This window comes from Xiphias gladius, chromosome 12 (genome assembly GCF_016859285.1).
Source record: "Xiphias gladius isolate SHS-SW01 ecotype Sanya breed wild chromosome 12, ASM1685928v1, whole genome shotgun sequence".
In the NCBI taxonomy this organism is placed as follows: domain Eukaryota; kingdom Metazoa; phylum Chordata; class Actinopteri; order Istiophoriformes; family Xiphiidae; genus Xiphias; species Xiphias gladius.
The window spans coordinates 16,951,430-16,968,536 of record NC_053411.1 but is presented as its reverse complement, the minus strand read 5'-3'; the positions used below and the strand labels follow the sequence as shown (position 1 = coordinate 16,968,536).

Below are 17,107 nucleotides of genomic sequence, written 5' to 3'. Positions count from 1 at the left end.
TGTCTCCCAGGCTGATAAGCGCGAGTGTGTGGAGGATAAAGAGGACATCGAAGGAAACCTGCTGAGGCCGGCTGGTCTGTCTCTGAGAGGAGCCACTTTCACTCTGAGGATCTTCAGAGCTGAAGACCTGCCACAGAGTAAGACTCTAGTCTTAGTGTGTTTATCATTTATGCTTCTGCTTTAAAAGTAGAGATTTCTAATTTCTTTCTCTCTTCTCTTTGCAGTGGATGATGCCTTCATGGATGGGATGAGGCAGATTCTTGGGTTTGATAGCCACAGGAAGAACTTGGTGGATCCTATGGTGGAGATCCACTTTGCTGGCAAAACGGTGCGTATGGCATGATAAAACGTCCATCAAAAACATTTGATCCAAAAATTATTTTATTCCAACCCCAACATCAAATACAAAAGCTAGCTGTATTGAGGTGGATTGCATTTCTCTCTCATTTTCAGATCTGCAGTAAGATTCTGGAGAAGAATGCCAATCCACAGTGGAACCAGAGTCTGGCCATGCCTATAAGGGTGAGACACACAACCACACAGTGCAAACACACATTATAACGCAACTTTATCGCTCTACTAAGATATTAAAAGTATACGATATATGTTTTCTATTCTCCTTCCCAGTTTCCCTCCATGTGCGAGAGGATGAGGATCAGAATTCTGGACTGGTGAATCCCAGCTGACACATACATGTTTTTATTTTGTTTTATAAGACTCATCAGAATAGAAAAAAGATTTTTTCTTGAGACTTAGAGTATGTGTTTAGTTCAGAGCGGGGGTTTTCAAAGTCTGACACAATGGGCCTCCCCTTTAGACAAGATCAATTCAACTGCCTTGTGGTGGGGGCTAATACTTGAGCCCTGTTACGTTTATCCTATATTTGTTTACATTTGGGCAAATTGGCACCATTAAAAGTACGCAAAATTACTTACTAGCAAGTCCTGCTTGCATTGTACCCATGACTGTACAGACAGGTATCACTGGATTACTTTGATCCGGAAGAAAACTTAAGAACGCGATGATTCTCAGGCAAGTTCTGGAGTAATAAGGAGCGTCTTTTTAAATATGATTTCAATGTGGATTTATGGACGTTCATGCACAATGGATATTGGAGATGATCGGGAAGTGTAAGTGACATTGAATCTGAAACTATGCGTATCATGTCCGTCTGTTCAGATTGGACTGACAACTCCAATAAAGACAACAAATTTTGATGCAAACTGCGGCTATTGGTTGCTAAAGGTTTTAAATGCCCTAACTGCCTTTCACCTCAGCAGTACCGTCTTTGCCTCATGTCTCTCCCTTTGTATTTCCTCTTCAACTCTCCCATGGTCCCGTGGGGAGGTGTGCCTCACAGTTTGAAAACCTCTGGTTTACAATAATACATTTTAATTCAACTCAAATTTGACTTTAAAAGCGTGTGTTAGAGCTTTTGTATTTTTCTTTTCTGATTTTTTCTCTTTACAGGGACAGAGCCAGTCACAACGATGTCATCGGCACCACCCACCTCTGTATGTCTAAGATCTCCGCCCCCGGAGGAGAGATAGATGGTGCGTTATCAGTCTACACTGGTCTGAATTGGACTGGACCCAAGCAGTATGGTTTGGACTAGAATCGGCTTGATTTGACTGCGCCGGATTTGATTATACTTAACCTGTCTGATTTGGTGTGGAGTGAGTCTTTTTGGGTTTCACTTTTATCACCTGCTGTGGAGCTTTCAACCACGGCAGATGAAGACATCTGCACTGTAGATTTTCCAACTCTCCGTAGTTTTGACCACTTTTAGGACTTCTGTTCAGCTGAACATTAAGTGGACCTTGTGTTGTGATTGTTTAATCAAACAATGTCGGGAATGAAGCGTCGAGCTACACAAAAAGTTGTAAATGAGAGACGCAAGGACGGGAAGATGTTGCATCCAAACAACCATCTGATTGGTTACCTCTGACAGATGTGTGGATAAAAATGTGTTGCATATTGTGAACACATTTTTAATCAAGTGGTCGTCTTCATCTACTGTACTACGTGGCCCACATCATAATCAATTACCACCGAACCACCGTAATTTTTAAGCCTCATACCCAGAGACAGGCTCAGTTCTGTTCATTGATTGAAACTCGTCTTGTTCACACTTGGCTGCATGAGCCTTAAAAACTGAAACCTAAACCCATCTGAAACCTCCATCCTTGAGACCCGATCCGACCTGAAACCCCGAGTTGTATTTCTGCTTTATTTCATCCAGTACTGAAGCTCTGTCTTCCGCTCTTCTCGCCGGGCAGCGTGCATCCACTTGCAACACACGGACTGCACGGGTGTAGATGATTGCCACAGTCGGAGAGAGCAAGAGAGAAAATTAGTAATAAATGCCAATTGAAAACAACCGAAGCCAACCCAAGCCCGGAATTTTCAAATGGTCGGAACCATAACCTCAAGCAGGACACTTTGTTTTGATCTGTTTGGTATGGGTCGGGTCGCAGAACTCTCTGTGTGTGAATTTGGATTAATCCCTCATTAACTGGACGATGTGGCAACACAATCATTTCACTTCCTGTGTGTCTCATCAGCGTAAGGCTTAGAAAGAAGTATTTGAAGGTGGGGGTCCCTTTGTTCGCTGCATGTTTCATTCTCTGGAACACTGTGTGTTCATGACCTGCGTCAGACTACTATAGATTTGAACACGACAGGGCTCCGTATGCTCAGAACTCTCCATAAGTGGTCAGCTTTGTGTTGCACTGCCTTTATCTGGACTAAAAAGACGACAGACCTCCTGGTTCGAGCTTTTTAGCTTTCTCTTAGTTGTCTGTCTGGTCCCATTCAGAAACTTGACCGGTTTGCTTGTGTTAGCTTTGACAAATGTTTAGTCTTTTTGCTTTTATTTGGTCTTATTGTAAGTTTTAATCATAAAACAAACAGCTAATATTCAGTTGTTTGTAGCCTGTTTACAAATCGGTTTTGAGTGAAAACAGTATAAAATCAAATTTTTAATTTGTGTAGCAGATGCATAGCTATTTTTAGCAGAATTAATCAAAGTTATACATTTGAATATCATGGTAACAAGGATTGTAGTGACTTGAGGATGAATCAACAGCTATGTCAGCACTGCGAGAACGGTTGATTTGCATTTATTTGTATAAGTTTTAGAGTCAATGAGATCTGATTCCTGACATCTCACGTCTTGAACCACCAGATGGATCTGTGCTCTGTGAATGTGACAGAGCATGTCCGTTTTTTTCAGCGACTTGCACGAAGACTAAGCTGGTATGCTTGTGTGCTGAACACTGACATGACTTGAGTTTCTGGTCTCTGGAGCACATCGTGGTTGTCTTGCAAAAGTCTCGTCCTTGCGCTGGAGTGAGACAGCATGCATGACTTATGGTCACTGTGATGAGTGCCATTTCTCCGTGGTCTTTGTTTGGATAACCTCGTGCATATCGTGGTGAAACAAAATCATCTGGCACCTTAACGCCTCTACACTTTATATGTCCCATAAAACCAGACAGAATTAATTCCTCATCAACTTTTTAAACAGCATTTTGGGCCAAGAAGTGAATGGTAACCAGAGGCCAATTCTAAAATGTTGCTAACTTAATGAACTAAACACTGTTTGGTGTCTTAACTTCTGCCAAATTTACCATGGCCAACCAAGTCAGAATAGGTCGTTTAGGTCAGAGTTATATTAGGGAAATGCACTGATTGAAATTAACTGTCCAATACAAAGAAAGAGAGAATGGCAAGAGGCGGCATCAGTATTTTGCTCTGCCAGTGGTTGTGTTTGTTTGTTACTTACAACCTAGAAAGTGACGTTAAGGTGCCACGGGTTGCACTCTGGAAGACAATTGATCATTGCCAAAATAATTGTTATAGTCACCTTCAATACGAGACCATGGCTGCAAAAGTTAGACACCTCCATCTCACACTGGTGGTCTTGTTGGGAGAGCTGTCAGTTTTGCTTAATGAAATTCAAACTACCTTTCGAATGTGGGGGGAAAAAAAATTATATTCTTTCTGTAATGATATGCCTGAATTCAAAACTTGCAGCAGGCTTCGCCTTGGACTCCAGTGGGGTGTATTTGGAAAACATACCGTTGCTCTTCTTTACGTTAACACGAAAAGGAGAAAAGTAACAGGTCCCACTTTATACCCAACCGTCTAAGAGGTCATGTGTGGAAGCATTTTGGAAATTGTGGATAAAGGTAAGGCTGTTTTCTAGCATTTCACGAGACTAAGAGTCATTATCCATGATAGCAGCTTTGTGAGGCTGTATTCCTCATTGTAAACCCAACCAAACTGAGAAGGCAAACAAAACACTGGACGAATTGAAATTTCAATCTGATGATGCCAGTAGATGGAAAGTCACCAAAGTTCGGGAAGACCATGAATCAAAAAATAAATGAATCCAGCAGACGTTCCCCTAAACCAACATGTAAAATGTGCTGTAGAGGCTGCATTTGGCAGCAATGGTCTCATTTTTTAAAGAAATATTTTTTTAACATAGTAAGAATTTGTTGCACCTTTCATGGACTTAACAGGTTTTGCAGTTTTCCTTCGTGAACAACGTTTTCTGCAGAGTAACTTGTGTCAAGGTCAATTACTTGAAAAAAGGCAAATGATCTTGCACTGAGTTTTCAGGGTTGTGTGTTGCGTTTGAGTTTGTATTCAAGAGCATCTGTTTGGGTTTGTGTGGCGTTCAAAGACACCTGTTTCCTTCTTGTCTGACTTTGAACATCTGTCTGTGATTCTGAATCATCCTTCCTCTTTACGCATTCAGATGACTTGACTCCAGGGACCGTCCATTCTGGCAGTACGTCCACCATCCTCTCTACACCTTTCTTTTTTTCTTTTTTTTTAAATTTTGTGTGAAGCAGTTCATCTGTTAAGTTTACTGTTCATTCTCTTCTCCTTTTAACCCAATTCTGCTGAAATTTAGTCTCTGATTCTGTATCTGATCCTCTTTCGTCAGTTGAATGATTTCATCCTATTTAATCAAGCGTTTCCCCATTTTCATAGTTCCACATTCTTCCGTGTTAATCGTAGAACTTACTGTCCATTTTGTGTCCTTGCAGTTGATGACAGTCTTGGTTTCCTGCCGACGTTTGGTCCATGTTTCGTCAACCTGTACGGCAGCCCCAGGGAGTTCACTGCCTTCAATGACCCCCATGAGGCTCTAAACCTCGGAAAAGTAACTTGACCTTTTTTTTTTTTCCATTTTTAAATACAAATAATCCTTAATTTTAAGGTAGGACGTTATGGGAAAGTCATAAAACCATCCGGAACTTATGAACTAATCAGCAAGAAATTAGGGCTAATGGTACAATATGTTTCATGAACAAGGTTCCTTTGGAAGTGCTCTTAGCAAATACACTTTGGCTCCATGTTATTCAACATGTTGTTCTCGCATGTACTGTACTTTGAATTGTTTTGTGTTTCAGATAATTTTGACAAGATCTTAAAGACATTTAAAACGTTCTGTCATAAAAGACTTGATCCGTTGCCCAACAATACAGCATGACATTAACTTTACTGTTTCATTGGCATGTGGACAATTTTCCTCAAACTCTAGATTCAATGGGCCACATGTGCAGGTGTCAATACCTCGTTAAGTACAAAAGCTTTGTGTAAAAGTAAGACCGTCTGGTCTGGAGGACCGGAAGCATCTGCCTCCTAGCAGCGGTGGTGTGCTGTTGTTGCGGTTCTGCATTACAAATGAGGACCTAAACTCCCATCTGTCCTTGGCCTTCAGCCAGGGGCCTCCACCGTTCTGCCTTCATCTGAAACTCTCTGAGCTGTAGCTTCATTTGCCCGCAAACAACAGCGCCCTGTTATTTTTTTTGGGCTGTAAAGCAATCCAGGTTTTCCTTCCGAATTTGACCTAGCAGAGGAAAAGAGGCTGGTGCAGGCTTCTCCTTAATTATATTGTACGTTTTGGCCATTACACTGACCTCTTTAACTGATTATGGCAATAATGTGCTGATTTTTTAATGAATATCAAACCTTAATGATGTCACAGCTGTATACGAGGCCTTCCTCTCTTCTTCCGACTCTCAGGGGGAGGGTGTAGCGTACCGAGGTCGAGTTTTACTGGAACTAACAACAAAACTGGTGGACAAGCCGGAGCAGAGAACTGAAGACATACCGTCGGATGACCTGCTAGTGGTGGAGGTGAGAGGGAAAGAGGGCAGAAACATGTAGATGTAGAGCGATGAATACCCACCCATCCAGCCCTCCTCCGTAATCTTTCTCTCTGTTCTACAGAAGTTCCTCAGGAAGAGGAAGTTCTCACTCTTCGTAGCGTTTTACTCAGCCACGCTCCTCCAGGACGTCGACGATGCCATCCAGTTTGAGGTCAGCATTGGCAACTACGGCAACAAGTTCGACAACACCTGCCTCCCTCTCGCCTCCACCACCCAGTTCAGCAGGGCTGTGTTTGATGGTACGTAAAGGGGTTCAAGTCGGAGGTCAAAGGTCGGGTTGAATCTACAAGCACTTAAATATGTAGTAAAGCACTTAAACGACTGTATACATGCAGTAAATTAAAGTATTTGTACAACACAACTGTGTAAATGTGCAACAAGTTGAATTTGCCAGACAGTAAATTTGTGTATGTTTGCAGCAAATAGATGTAGACGTGCAATATAGCAATAAAATATATGTATCATCTAATTTGTTTGTGTTTACGTGTGTGTGTGTGTGTGTGTGTGTGTGTGTGTGTGTGTGTGTGTGTGTGTGGGTGTGCGATCCAGGTTGCCACTACTACTACCTGCCATGGGGGAATGTGAAGCCGGTGGTGGTTCTGTCTTCAGAGTGGGAGGACATCAAACCGAGGCTCGAGGCTCTCAACATGCTGCTTGCGATCACAGAGCGACTGGTGAGTACGGACTCGTGTGGGCGCTCCTGTGCATGTGCGGTCGTGAGGATCCGTGAGTTTCCCACCTTGAAGTCGAGAGCAATTTTTGCAGATTAGCCTCCCTTAATCTGTGTATAGAGCATTCACCATCTGAACATGTGTGTGTGTGTGTGTGTGTGTGTGTCCGTGTGTGTGTCCAGGAGGCAAACCTGCAGCGGGCGCAGCTGGAAATTAAGGCAAGCAGTGACCTGAAGAAGACTGAGCTCAAAGTCGAGCTGTTGGATCAGGTCATTACAGACTGCAGGTGAGTGTTTTTTTCCACTGGTGTAAGTAACTAAGTAAATTTACTCAAGTGCCATATTTACTTTAAATGCTTTCCTTCTCATACAGTCAGCCTATAACATATGCCACCTTACCATAGAGTAAACTACCCAACAGCATATAAAGTAGCTGAAATTCCCTCTGGTTCGACAGACTACAACAGTACAATGCTACTTTCACAAGCAATAATATAATATATGACAATATAACAGCCACAAGGGCAACAAATACTTTCATGCATACATATTAAGTATATTTATATGATAAAACATCTGTCCTTAAATAAGATTTTTAATGCTGGAATTTCACTTGTAATGGAATATTTTTACATCGTATTATTGATACTTTTACTTTAGTAAAAGATCTGAGTACTTCTTCCATCACTGTCCTCAAAATCCCTTTAATCTGAAGTGTTTGTAGTGTCTTCTAACTGATTTGGCTTCGGAAACTGTTTAATTATTCACTGAGGTACTCTCACATTCACGGCCTTCAAAAGTCCACGAGTCCGGAAGGCAGATGCTGCACTTCCGCCCACTCATCCCTGCTCATTCCCTCTCTCTCCCTCTCCAGTGAGGAGCTGCCCTCTCTCGACCAGTGGCAGTGCGCGACCCCGCTGGACCGCTCGCTGAGGCACATCCGCGCTTTGCACCTGCAGCAGATCGTTGCGGCAGCGCTGGATCTGAAACACGGGCCGGACACTGAGCTCTCCGTGGTGCTGGAGCAGGCTGAGGACTGGGCCAACAGGCTGAGGACCATGACCGAGGAGGTGGGTGTCTTACAACGTTCGCAACCGAGGAATTTTTAGGGGAATGAGTTAGAAGAAGGCTGCACAAGGTAGGTAACTACTAGGTAACAAACCGTGGGAAGACCACTCTTGTGACTTTACCATTTGTAACGTTGCCGATTGGCCAAAAGTGACTCCAGAGTCAAATTGGTGCAGGACCTGTAATGGGAAAAAACCAGAAAACATCCTCAGCAAGAGTAAGAATGTTTGTGTAATTGTGTTATTTCCTTGTATATATTGTTTATATTACATGATACTTAAAAATGTGCATAAAATATTAAAAACTTTATCAGTGTTAGTCTTAAACTGCCCATTTGTTTGTTTCATTTTTTCAATGTCAGTATTTTTAAGTGGAACTCATTTTACGGCATCATTTAATGAAACGAAGACGACAGTGCTGAGAAACAGGAGTGGATAAGGACGATTATAATGATGAATGTTGTTAAAGATTCCTCTCTCTCTCTCTGAGTGTGTGTGTGTGTGAGGGAGAGAGAGAGAGAGAAGCAGTGGTATGTATGTGTGTTGCATTACGTCTAAATCTGGGGTGTATGACAGAGAGAGAAAGAATAAAAGTCAAAAGAGAGCATGTGCAGTAGGTTTTACTAAGAAAACAAAATACTACTAATACTCTCTCTCTCTCATTCTGTGTGCCTGTCTATGTCTCTCGCCCAGCCTCAGAACAGTATTCCAGACATAGTGATATGGATGCTGCAGGGCGACCGCAGGGTGGCTTACCACCGCATCCCGGCACACACTGTCATCTTCTCCCAGGATCAATGTGGGAAGCACTGTGGACAGCTGCAGACTGTCTTCCTCAAGGTAGGCACACACACACACACACACACACACACACACACACACACACGACTTGCCTTCTGAAATACAGTTTTAACCAACTTGTGTGTGTTTGTACAGCACCCGCAAGGCAGTGGCGGAGAAGCCAAACTTCCCGGTCAGCTGAGGGTCAAAGTCTGGTTTGGACTGGCTGCAGATGTCAAACATTTCAACCAATACGCTGAAGGAAAACTGTCGGTCTTCGCTGAAACGGTAAGAGGCACACGGCCGCCGCTGGGCGTGAACATCTGGAGCTCGGGGTCAGAATGTAAGAGATCTTAGAGGGGACTGGGGCAGCGCAGTCAGGGATCTGACCAGGGCACGCTGACGTGAGTGGGACTGTGTATAGACTGTGGCAGTTTCACCGGGGTTGCTTCATTTTTTCCACCAACAAAACCTTGTGCAGTCAGAATAATCTGAAAGACGCCGTAAGCATTAAAAACAATCACCCTTTCACTCCTCATTCTCTCTCTCTCTGTGTGTAGTATGAGAACCAGACCCGGCTCGCCTTGGTGGGCAGCTGGGGAACTACAGGTCTGACCTACCCCAAGTTCAGTGACGTCACCGGGAGAGTCAAACTGCCCAGAGAGAGTTTCAGACCCTCGCCTGGCTGGACCTGGGCTGGAGACTGGTACATCAGCCCCGAGAAGACGTGAGTCTGTGTGTGTCTGTGTCTGTCTGTGTCTGTGTGTGTGTGTGTGTGTGTGTGTGTGTGTGTGTGTGTGTGTGTGTGTGTGTCTCAGATACATTCTTTTAGTGGCGTTCACTGTAAAACAATGTTAAATTTTACGCTAAATAATCGCTGAATCTATCCACTGAGTTTTAACTTATTATCTGCCTCTACAAAGCAGTCGCAGTATTAGATCAGGTGGAGCCATTTTCTTCAACCAGTCACACTGAGAGTCTTTCAAAAAATATTGTTTGTTTATTTTTAATGCTTCAGTCCTTTTTCCGTTTCTGGCTGCATGATGCCAATATCTTCCATTTCTTCAACTGCACAATTAGCTGTTTTCTGATGATGTTTTATCTTAATTCTTACCCAAAACACATAAGAAAGGAACACAGACAGTTTACATTCAAAAATAAAAAGGGAAAATGCAATAATTTCTATCATAGGTGATTTTTATTCCCTTATTTTTTCAGACCTGTGTCGCGCTGAGAGCGTGGCTGTATCTGTATGTTCACATATGCTTGTCTGTCCAACCCTCAGACTGCTGTTTGACGTGGACGCCGGTCACATGACCTTCACGGAGGAAGTGTTTGAAAACCAGATGAGGTTACCAGGCGGACAGTGGATCGCTATGCCGGAGGGCTACACAGATGTGGTACGTGTGCGCGCGCGTTTCTGTCTACTCATCGTAGCCCCGCTCATCTCCGTAAATCTAAAAACTGCGTTTTTGACAGAATGGGGAGAAAGCGGTGCCAAAGGACGAGGTGGAGTGTCCTCCGGGTTGGGCGTGGGAGGAGGTGGAGTGGAGCGAAGATCTCAACAGGGCCGTGGATGATCAAGGTGCGCATGCACGCAGCAAACGCCACACCTCCAACAACAAGAGCTAAACTAAACACTCTGTGTGTGTGTGTGTGTGTGTCCAGGCTGGGAGTACGGTATCACCATCCCTCCAGACCGCCGTCCCAAGTCGTGGGTGCCGGCAGAGAAGATGTACCACACCAACCGACGGAGGCGGTGGGTACGGATGAGACGGCGAGACCAGCAGAAGATGGAAGCTCTCAGAAAGGTAGACAGGGACACACACTTTTAGATCTTTTTCTTTTTTTTGTTTTGCGTTTTTGCCCTTATTTTAAAGCAACAGTTGAAGTCCAGACAAGAAATGCTGGGGGGAAGGAGAGGGGAGCCATGCAAATAGGTTCCAGGCTGGAATCAAACCGGGGATGCTGCGGTTCATGGTGTCTCGGCCACTAGGCCACTGGACAGCCTAGAGAGACAAATTCCAAATAAACATAGAATTTGTGATCACGACCAAAATGATGTTTGCATGACACATCGGGGAAGTAAAGAAACATCTCTTTCTAAATCTATAATCTTTGCTCATAAAATAATTAAAAAAACATTCAAGCTGCCACTTCGCTAAGTCAAATATGTGAAAAAATATTAGAATGTTTTGAATGTCAGTCTTTAGCTCTTAAGGATGCGGTTTGCAACGAGGTGTTAGTCCGTCTCTTGAGACTTTTCCACTGCCCCGTCTGTGGCACTCAGCCCCAAGCCCACTGGTTCCCACTGAAGACGTAAAATCGAAATAAAAACAGCTCACAGACATATGATTCCAGTTTTTAAAAAAAAGGCTCAGTAGTTTCCTAAAACAGCTGGTCACTGTGAGTCTTTTTTTAAAAAAATCAAACGCTACTCAAACAGGAGGAAATAGTGCATCTGTTGGGGACTATTTTCAGTGTTTGGATTAATCAACATTCAACATTCTCCGGCAGCAGGAGGGTGAGTGTGTGGGACTGCGTCAAAATAAGCTACAGTGTGTGTGTGTGTGTGTGTGTGTGTGTGTGTGTGTGTGTGTGTGTGTGTGAGTGTGTGTGTGTGTTCATGGCAGTGAAGGAGCGTGTCACCCAGTGCAACAGTGCGGCTCACCGATGTGTTGTTAATAGTGTTTGGACAACGACGGAGCTCTGCGGCTCAAAAACACATCAGCTGTTATACACACACACACACACACACACACACGCCCGTTAGCAGGATGCTTTCATTGTTGGTTTTGGTTTTTAGGAAGAGGTTTGGTGACAATAAGAAATATCACCCAGATAAGAGTAAAATAAGAATTTCACCTTATGACTTTTGCTGCTTCGAGTTGTTCAAAGCTGAACCTAAGTAGATTCCAACTTTGCTTTCCTTTATTTTTTATTGTCTTAAAACCGCAAATATGTCCCAATGAACATACTTGTCCTTCCTTTTTTGAATCACTTTATCTACAAGTTTTCATCAGTCGCTACTTGTTCCATTCCGTGGACGAGACAAAGAGCAAGAGAAGGTGGAGACAAGTAGATAATATATGTTGCTGTTTTTTCCTTTAGCATTAACTATGTCAATAATCTCTCCTCACCTACTGAAGTTGAGGCACTGAATTTTTAGATAATGGAAAAAAAAGGAGACAGAAATGATGTCCTCGGTCTCCACCATGTCGTCCTCTAATGTGAGCAGTTGAAGTTCCCTCTACTGACCACTAGATGGAGGTCTAGTTGTGCAAATGAGCAAGAGAGCAGACAACATGTACAGAAATTGCAGCATTTTCCTTCACACACGTCCATTGAAGACTTGATCGCATCCTAACGTCTGACACTATATCAGTGTTTACGATGATAAACAACAGAATTGAGTAGAAGTTTATGAGAAAGGTGTCTTGAACCAGTCTGAACCTCCGTCTAAAATGATGATCTCATCAGCTTGGTACAAAGGAATGAATATGTATATGTGTGTTTTTCACAGCAGCGTCCGGACGAGGCGGAGAGGGAAGGCTGGGAGTACGCCTCGCTGTTCGGCTGGAAGTTCCACCTGAAGCCGAGGAAGACGGACAGCTTCAGGAGGCGCAGGTGGAGGTGCCGCATGGAGCCACTGGAGAAGACGGGGCCGGCCGCCATCTTTGCCCTGGAGTGTTCCCTGGTGAGGGGGAGACAGTTAGTGTGTCACGACTCTCACAGTGAGGGGGGAAAAAAAGGCCACGTTTGCTCAATGCATTCGCCTTTAAATGCTGATTATGGACACAAATCTGCTGTTGGACAAGGCTCCGCTCGTCTGGGAAGTCAGTCCACCAGAGTGTCAGGTTGAAAAAGAGAAAGGGCTTCTCCACACTGTTGCCTCAAAGTTGGAAGGACGCTGTTGTCTAAAATATCATCGTACGCTGCAGCATTAAGCTTTCCCTTCATTTGAAACTAGGGGTCTCGTGACCAAAAGTATGTTTGCAGATGTGTCCACATACTTTTGGCCCTGTAGTCCACTTTAGAACTTTTGAGCCCTAAATTAGCACAGTCTTTTATTTTGAAGGGCCCTGCAGAAAGAGGGTATTGCAGTGTGTTTTTTTTTGTTGTTTGTTTTTTTTTGTAATATTTTATAGCAGCCTCAGTTAGAGTTTCCTGTTCTTTGCTCTCTGAATGTGATCTGGTCCTGTTTGACCTCTTCCTCTTTTCTCCTTTCTTTTCTCCCCCTCCTCTTCCTCTCACAGAGCGGTGTAGAGGACAGGAACGAGGACAAGTCAGTCACAACCACATTTGGAGTCAACAGACCGACCATTTCTTGTTTCTTTGACAGTAAGACGGCGGGCACGCTTATTTCTGTTCTCCCCTCTACTTTTCTTTTTTTTTTTAACATCTTTTTTGTCAATCTAACGATGTGTGTGTGTGTGTGTGTGTGTGTGTGTGTCTGTAGGTGGCACCCGGTATCACCTGCGCTGCTACCTGTACCAAGCCAGAGACCTGCTGGCCATGGACAAAGACAGCTTCTCAGGTAATGCACGGTGACTTGATGCTGACAACTTGCGCCATCTGGTGGCTGGAACGCTACATGTCTAAAAATTAAACTCATACCTCACCCTCACTTGACTGAAAGCGCAAGAGACGGAAGGCGGGTGGCCGCAGGAACATTGTTTAGTTACACAAAACAAGGATCGGGATTTTGCTCAAAGTTTCATTTCATCCAGACTTTGGATTGGATGTGATGATTACCCAGAGCTCTCAGCTCTTTGCACGTTAATATTTGTAATTTATCTTTATTTTGTATTTTTAAATGAATGGCTGCGTGTAATGTGTAAGGCATTGTTTTGTAGTGATGAACCAACTCTGCGGTTCACCCCTCAGCTCTATGCAGCACTTAGCTCATCGTTTTGTTTCTCTGGGCCACAGCTTTAGTGATTTGATTCACTCCCTCAGCTCTCATCAGTGCCGTCTCCAGACGCGGCAGCTGTCTTCAGCCTAAAAGCTCCCATAAGCCGCCCGTACATTACCCGCCCAGCAGACGAAGGCAGCGGCTAGCTGCGGGTAACTTAGCAGTCAGATGTGTCCCTCGGGAAAAAGACCCAAACAGAGCTAAAAGGAGAGCGAACACTGGGCACAAACACGACTCCGAATAAAATGCTAACGTCCCTCCGCGTGTGCTGGCAACTGTCCGCTAACGAGTTCACCGTGTCGACTTAAAAGGTCATAATGTGTCAGTGTTGTCTTTACAGCTTGTTTCTGCTGCCCCCAAGTGGCCAAAAAATAATCATAAAAAAATCAGTTAATGCAGCTTTAAGTGTCACTAGTTGCAAAGTGTGAGCGTGTAGGTAGATAGAATTTTGCTTTTATGCTTGAGGACACTCCTACAGAACTCAGGGCCTTGACTTCACGGATGCTGACAGACCTTAAGGAAAAGAAAAGAAGGCATTGAGCTTTAATATTGAGAACATTAAAGCTCTACTAATGTTTCAAAACAAGACCTGTGTTTTTATAAAGCCACAGGAGACGGGGCGTCACTGCCCGTTCTTTAAGAAAAATCGCCATAAAAGGACGGAAAATAACAATTTAATTGTAAAATACCTCAGATTGTAACTAGAGTTTGATGTTACTGCAGTGCGGAGGGGAGCAGAACGGACAGATGGAGCGAGAGAAGTGAAGTGAAGTTATAGAAACAAAGAGCGACACACAACGAGAGGGCAAAAAAAAAAGAGAGAAGAAATGTTTTTCTTTTATTCGGAGAGGTCATGGAAACTACGGCAAGTGTGTGTTCTAATCAGAAAACCCACCGCAGACTCAGATGTAAAAACAGAGCCGGAGCTTTAAAAAAGACCAGAGGGATGAATAGACAGAGGAGGAGAGGAAATGATAGATGATAGGAGGCTGGTTAGAGAGAGGGCTAGAGCGACAGAGAGCATCCTGGCCACAGACTGAAATGATAAATCACTATCACTCCGCTTGACTCGCCCTCGTTAGCCTGCCTGCGCCCTCACACACACACACAGGCACACACACACACACACACACACACACACACACACACACACACACACACACACACACACACACACACACACACACCACCTAATGGGTGAGTAGAGTTGATGGATGGGCTTCACTTGTGTGCTAATCTGGTGTTACATGGAGTCTGGGCGGCCATGGTTAAACCTCTGAGTCAACTATCAAAGACTGAGGTCTTTCTTCTCATCTGTGTCTTTCTTTCTTTCATTCTTTCTTTTTTCTTTCTCTTTCATTCTTTCTTTTTTCTTTCTCTTTCGTTCTTTCTTTTTTCTTTCTCTTTCGTTCTTTCTTTTTTCTTTCCTTCTAAAGCAGTGTTCACACCACAAAGTCTGTTTTTCCGTCTGTCCATCCACCCGTTCATCCCTCCATCTCTCTCTCTCTTTCTCTTTCTTTCTTTCTTTCCTTCTTTCTTTCACGCCACAGAGGGACATTCGCTCGTCCTAGAAGCTTGGAGATGTAGGGACTATCCGCAGGGCTGAGCTGCTTTATCTGGCAGTACACCCATTTAATTGATAGCCGGCGCGGCCTTGAACTTCTCGATCTCTTTCTTTCTGTCTGTCTTCTATCCTTTCTTTCTTTCTTTCTTTGTCTAAATCCCTTTATTTATGTCAGTCGGCCTTTCAGCCTTTGTTTCTGTCTCTGTCTTTTCTTAAAATAGATTTTCGGGGACGTTCTAAATTCGAACATTTAGCGATCTCTTTTCTCCTCTCATCCTCTTCTCATTCTTTTCTCTCTCTCTCGCCCCCTTTCTCTCTTCTCTCTCTCACCCGTTCTTTCCCCCGTCCCTCTGTCTTTCCCCTCCTTCTCTCTCCCTCTCTCTTTCCAGTCTTCATTGTGTTTATTTACCTCTGTGGCTCCCACCGGGGTGCCGACTACTGCTGTTTCCCCTCCACACACACACACACACACACACACACACACACACACACACACACGCACGCACGCACGCACGCACGCACGCGCACATACACACACCACCTGTAGTGACCCATTCAATTATGACCATTCCCAACAGGCCATTAGCTCATATAAACAGCAATACAAACAGCCCGGGGGGGTTATGTAAGTGTGTAAGTCTGTGTGTGTGCGCGCATGCACACGCGTGTGTGTGTGTGTGTGTTCCACCTCCAAGGTTAATTGAGGGCTGGTGGGAAAATGCAACTTAGCTTCTGTTTACTCTGATGCTAACGGCTCCATAGAGACTCTTTACTCGGCCTGGAATAACAAACTACTCAGTCTGTGTGTGCGTTTCTATGCATGTGTCCACACTGTGTTTTGTGTGTGCATGTGTGTGTGTGTGTGTGTTAACATGGAGGAGAGTGGCTGTGACCTGGAATAACAAACCTCTCCGAGCGGCGTTCCCAGCCCTCCGTCTCGAGCTCGGCATTCCCAAGCTGCTGATGTCACCGTGTGGGACGCCGGGATATTTTGGACACCCGCTTACACAAGTTCGCACTGCTATACTTGTGAGGACCCTCGTTAAGAACACATTCCCTGGCTCCAGCAACTACCTCCTCCTTTGGTGTGCATCTCAGGAGCAGCAGTTGAAACCGATGAGCGCCTGCTAAAACCTGATCTAGAATCTGTTATAACTACTTTACTGACATTTTACTTCGTCGGCCAGGTATTAGTGTCAATTCAGACTATTTAAAAACTGCATTTCCTTTCCTTACTTTCTATCTTTCTCTTTTGTAACCTGTCCTATATTTTATCTAACTGAGAAGTTAAATGAAATTTAAACTTTAAACTGTTAAACAGTTACTTTAAGTTGTTTTCAGTTGTTTTTTGCATAAAAAAAAAGCAAATTCATGCTCCAAAAAAAATCATCATACAATCAACAAAATCACAGTCTGATGTCTAAAACGAAAATAACGTAACAAAACAACTCCTCACGCAAGACAGTGAAAACAAAAACAGGCTTCTTTCACATCGCAGTGATTGTACTGGATGTTTGCGTGTTTCTTTTTTTTTTTACCTCTGTATGTACCCGGTGCAGGCCTCTACATGTGTCGAGTACCTCGAGTTTTCCAGCATCGGGTGTTGCACGCCTCTCAGGCCACAAGAGTGCAGGGCGCACTAACATGATGTATAGGTGTCAGTGGCAATTCAACAATATGCTTCGGTACCCTCCCAGAATATTAAGCAGCAGGCTACAAAAAGCTGATAAATTGTTCAATCGAGAGGGGTTTTTACTCAACTTCCCGGGGTCATTGCGTCGAAGCTTCTTGCGTATTTTTACTTTAACTGAGCAAAACTCCACCAACTCTAACGTATGTTGTATTTTGACAGTAGCAAAAACTGGAGGGGATTAAAAAACACATTTTAAAAACACATTTTAGCTCTAAAATCTGCTGTCT

The 17,107-nt window shown here is 43.9% G+C and overlaps 1 protein-coding gene across 1 annotated transcript in view; it reads left to right on the top strand.

Moving 5' to 3' along the window:
* Window positions 1-17,107, top strand: part of dysf (dysferlin, limb girdle muscular dystrophy 2B (autosomal recessive)) — a 92,986-nt gene that overhangs the window by 19,247 nt on the left and 56,632 nt on the right. Inside the window, 20 exon segments of the mRNA XM_040140470.1 lie at window positions 11-137; window positions 225-328; window positions 454-522; window positions 628-671; window positions 1,471-1,553; window positions 5,064-5,179; window positions 6,046-6,159; window positions 6,253-6,430; window positions 6,741-6,865; window positions 7,045-7,148; window positions 7,736-7,931; window positions 8,622-8,768; window positions 8,865-8,996; window positions 9,269-9,435; window positions 9,994-10,108; window positions 10,188-10,293; window positions 10,377-10,519; window positions 12,232-12,405; window positions 12,965-13,049; window positions 13,168-13,245. Of these exon segments, the coding sequence (XP_039996404.1) occupies window positions 11-137; window positions 225-328; window positions 454-522; window positions 628-671; window positions 1,471-1,553; window positions 5,064-5,179; window positions 6,046-6,159; window positions 6,253-6,430; window positions 6,741-6,865; window positions 7,045-7,148; window positions 7,736-7,931; window positions 8,622-8,768; window positions 8,865-8,996; window positions 9,269-9,435; window positions 9,994-10,108; window positions 10,188-10,293; window positions 10,377-10,519; window positions 12,232-12,405; window positions 12,965-13,049; window positions 13,168-13,245 (2,407 nt within the window).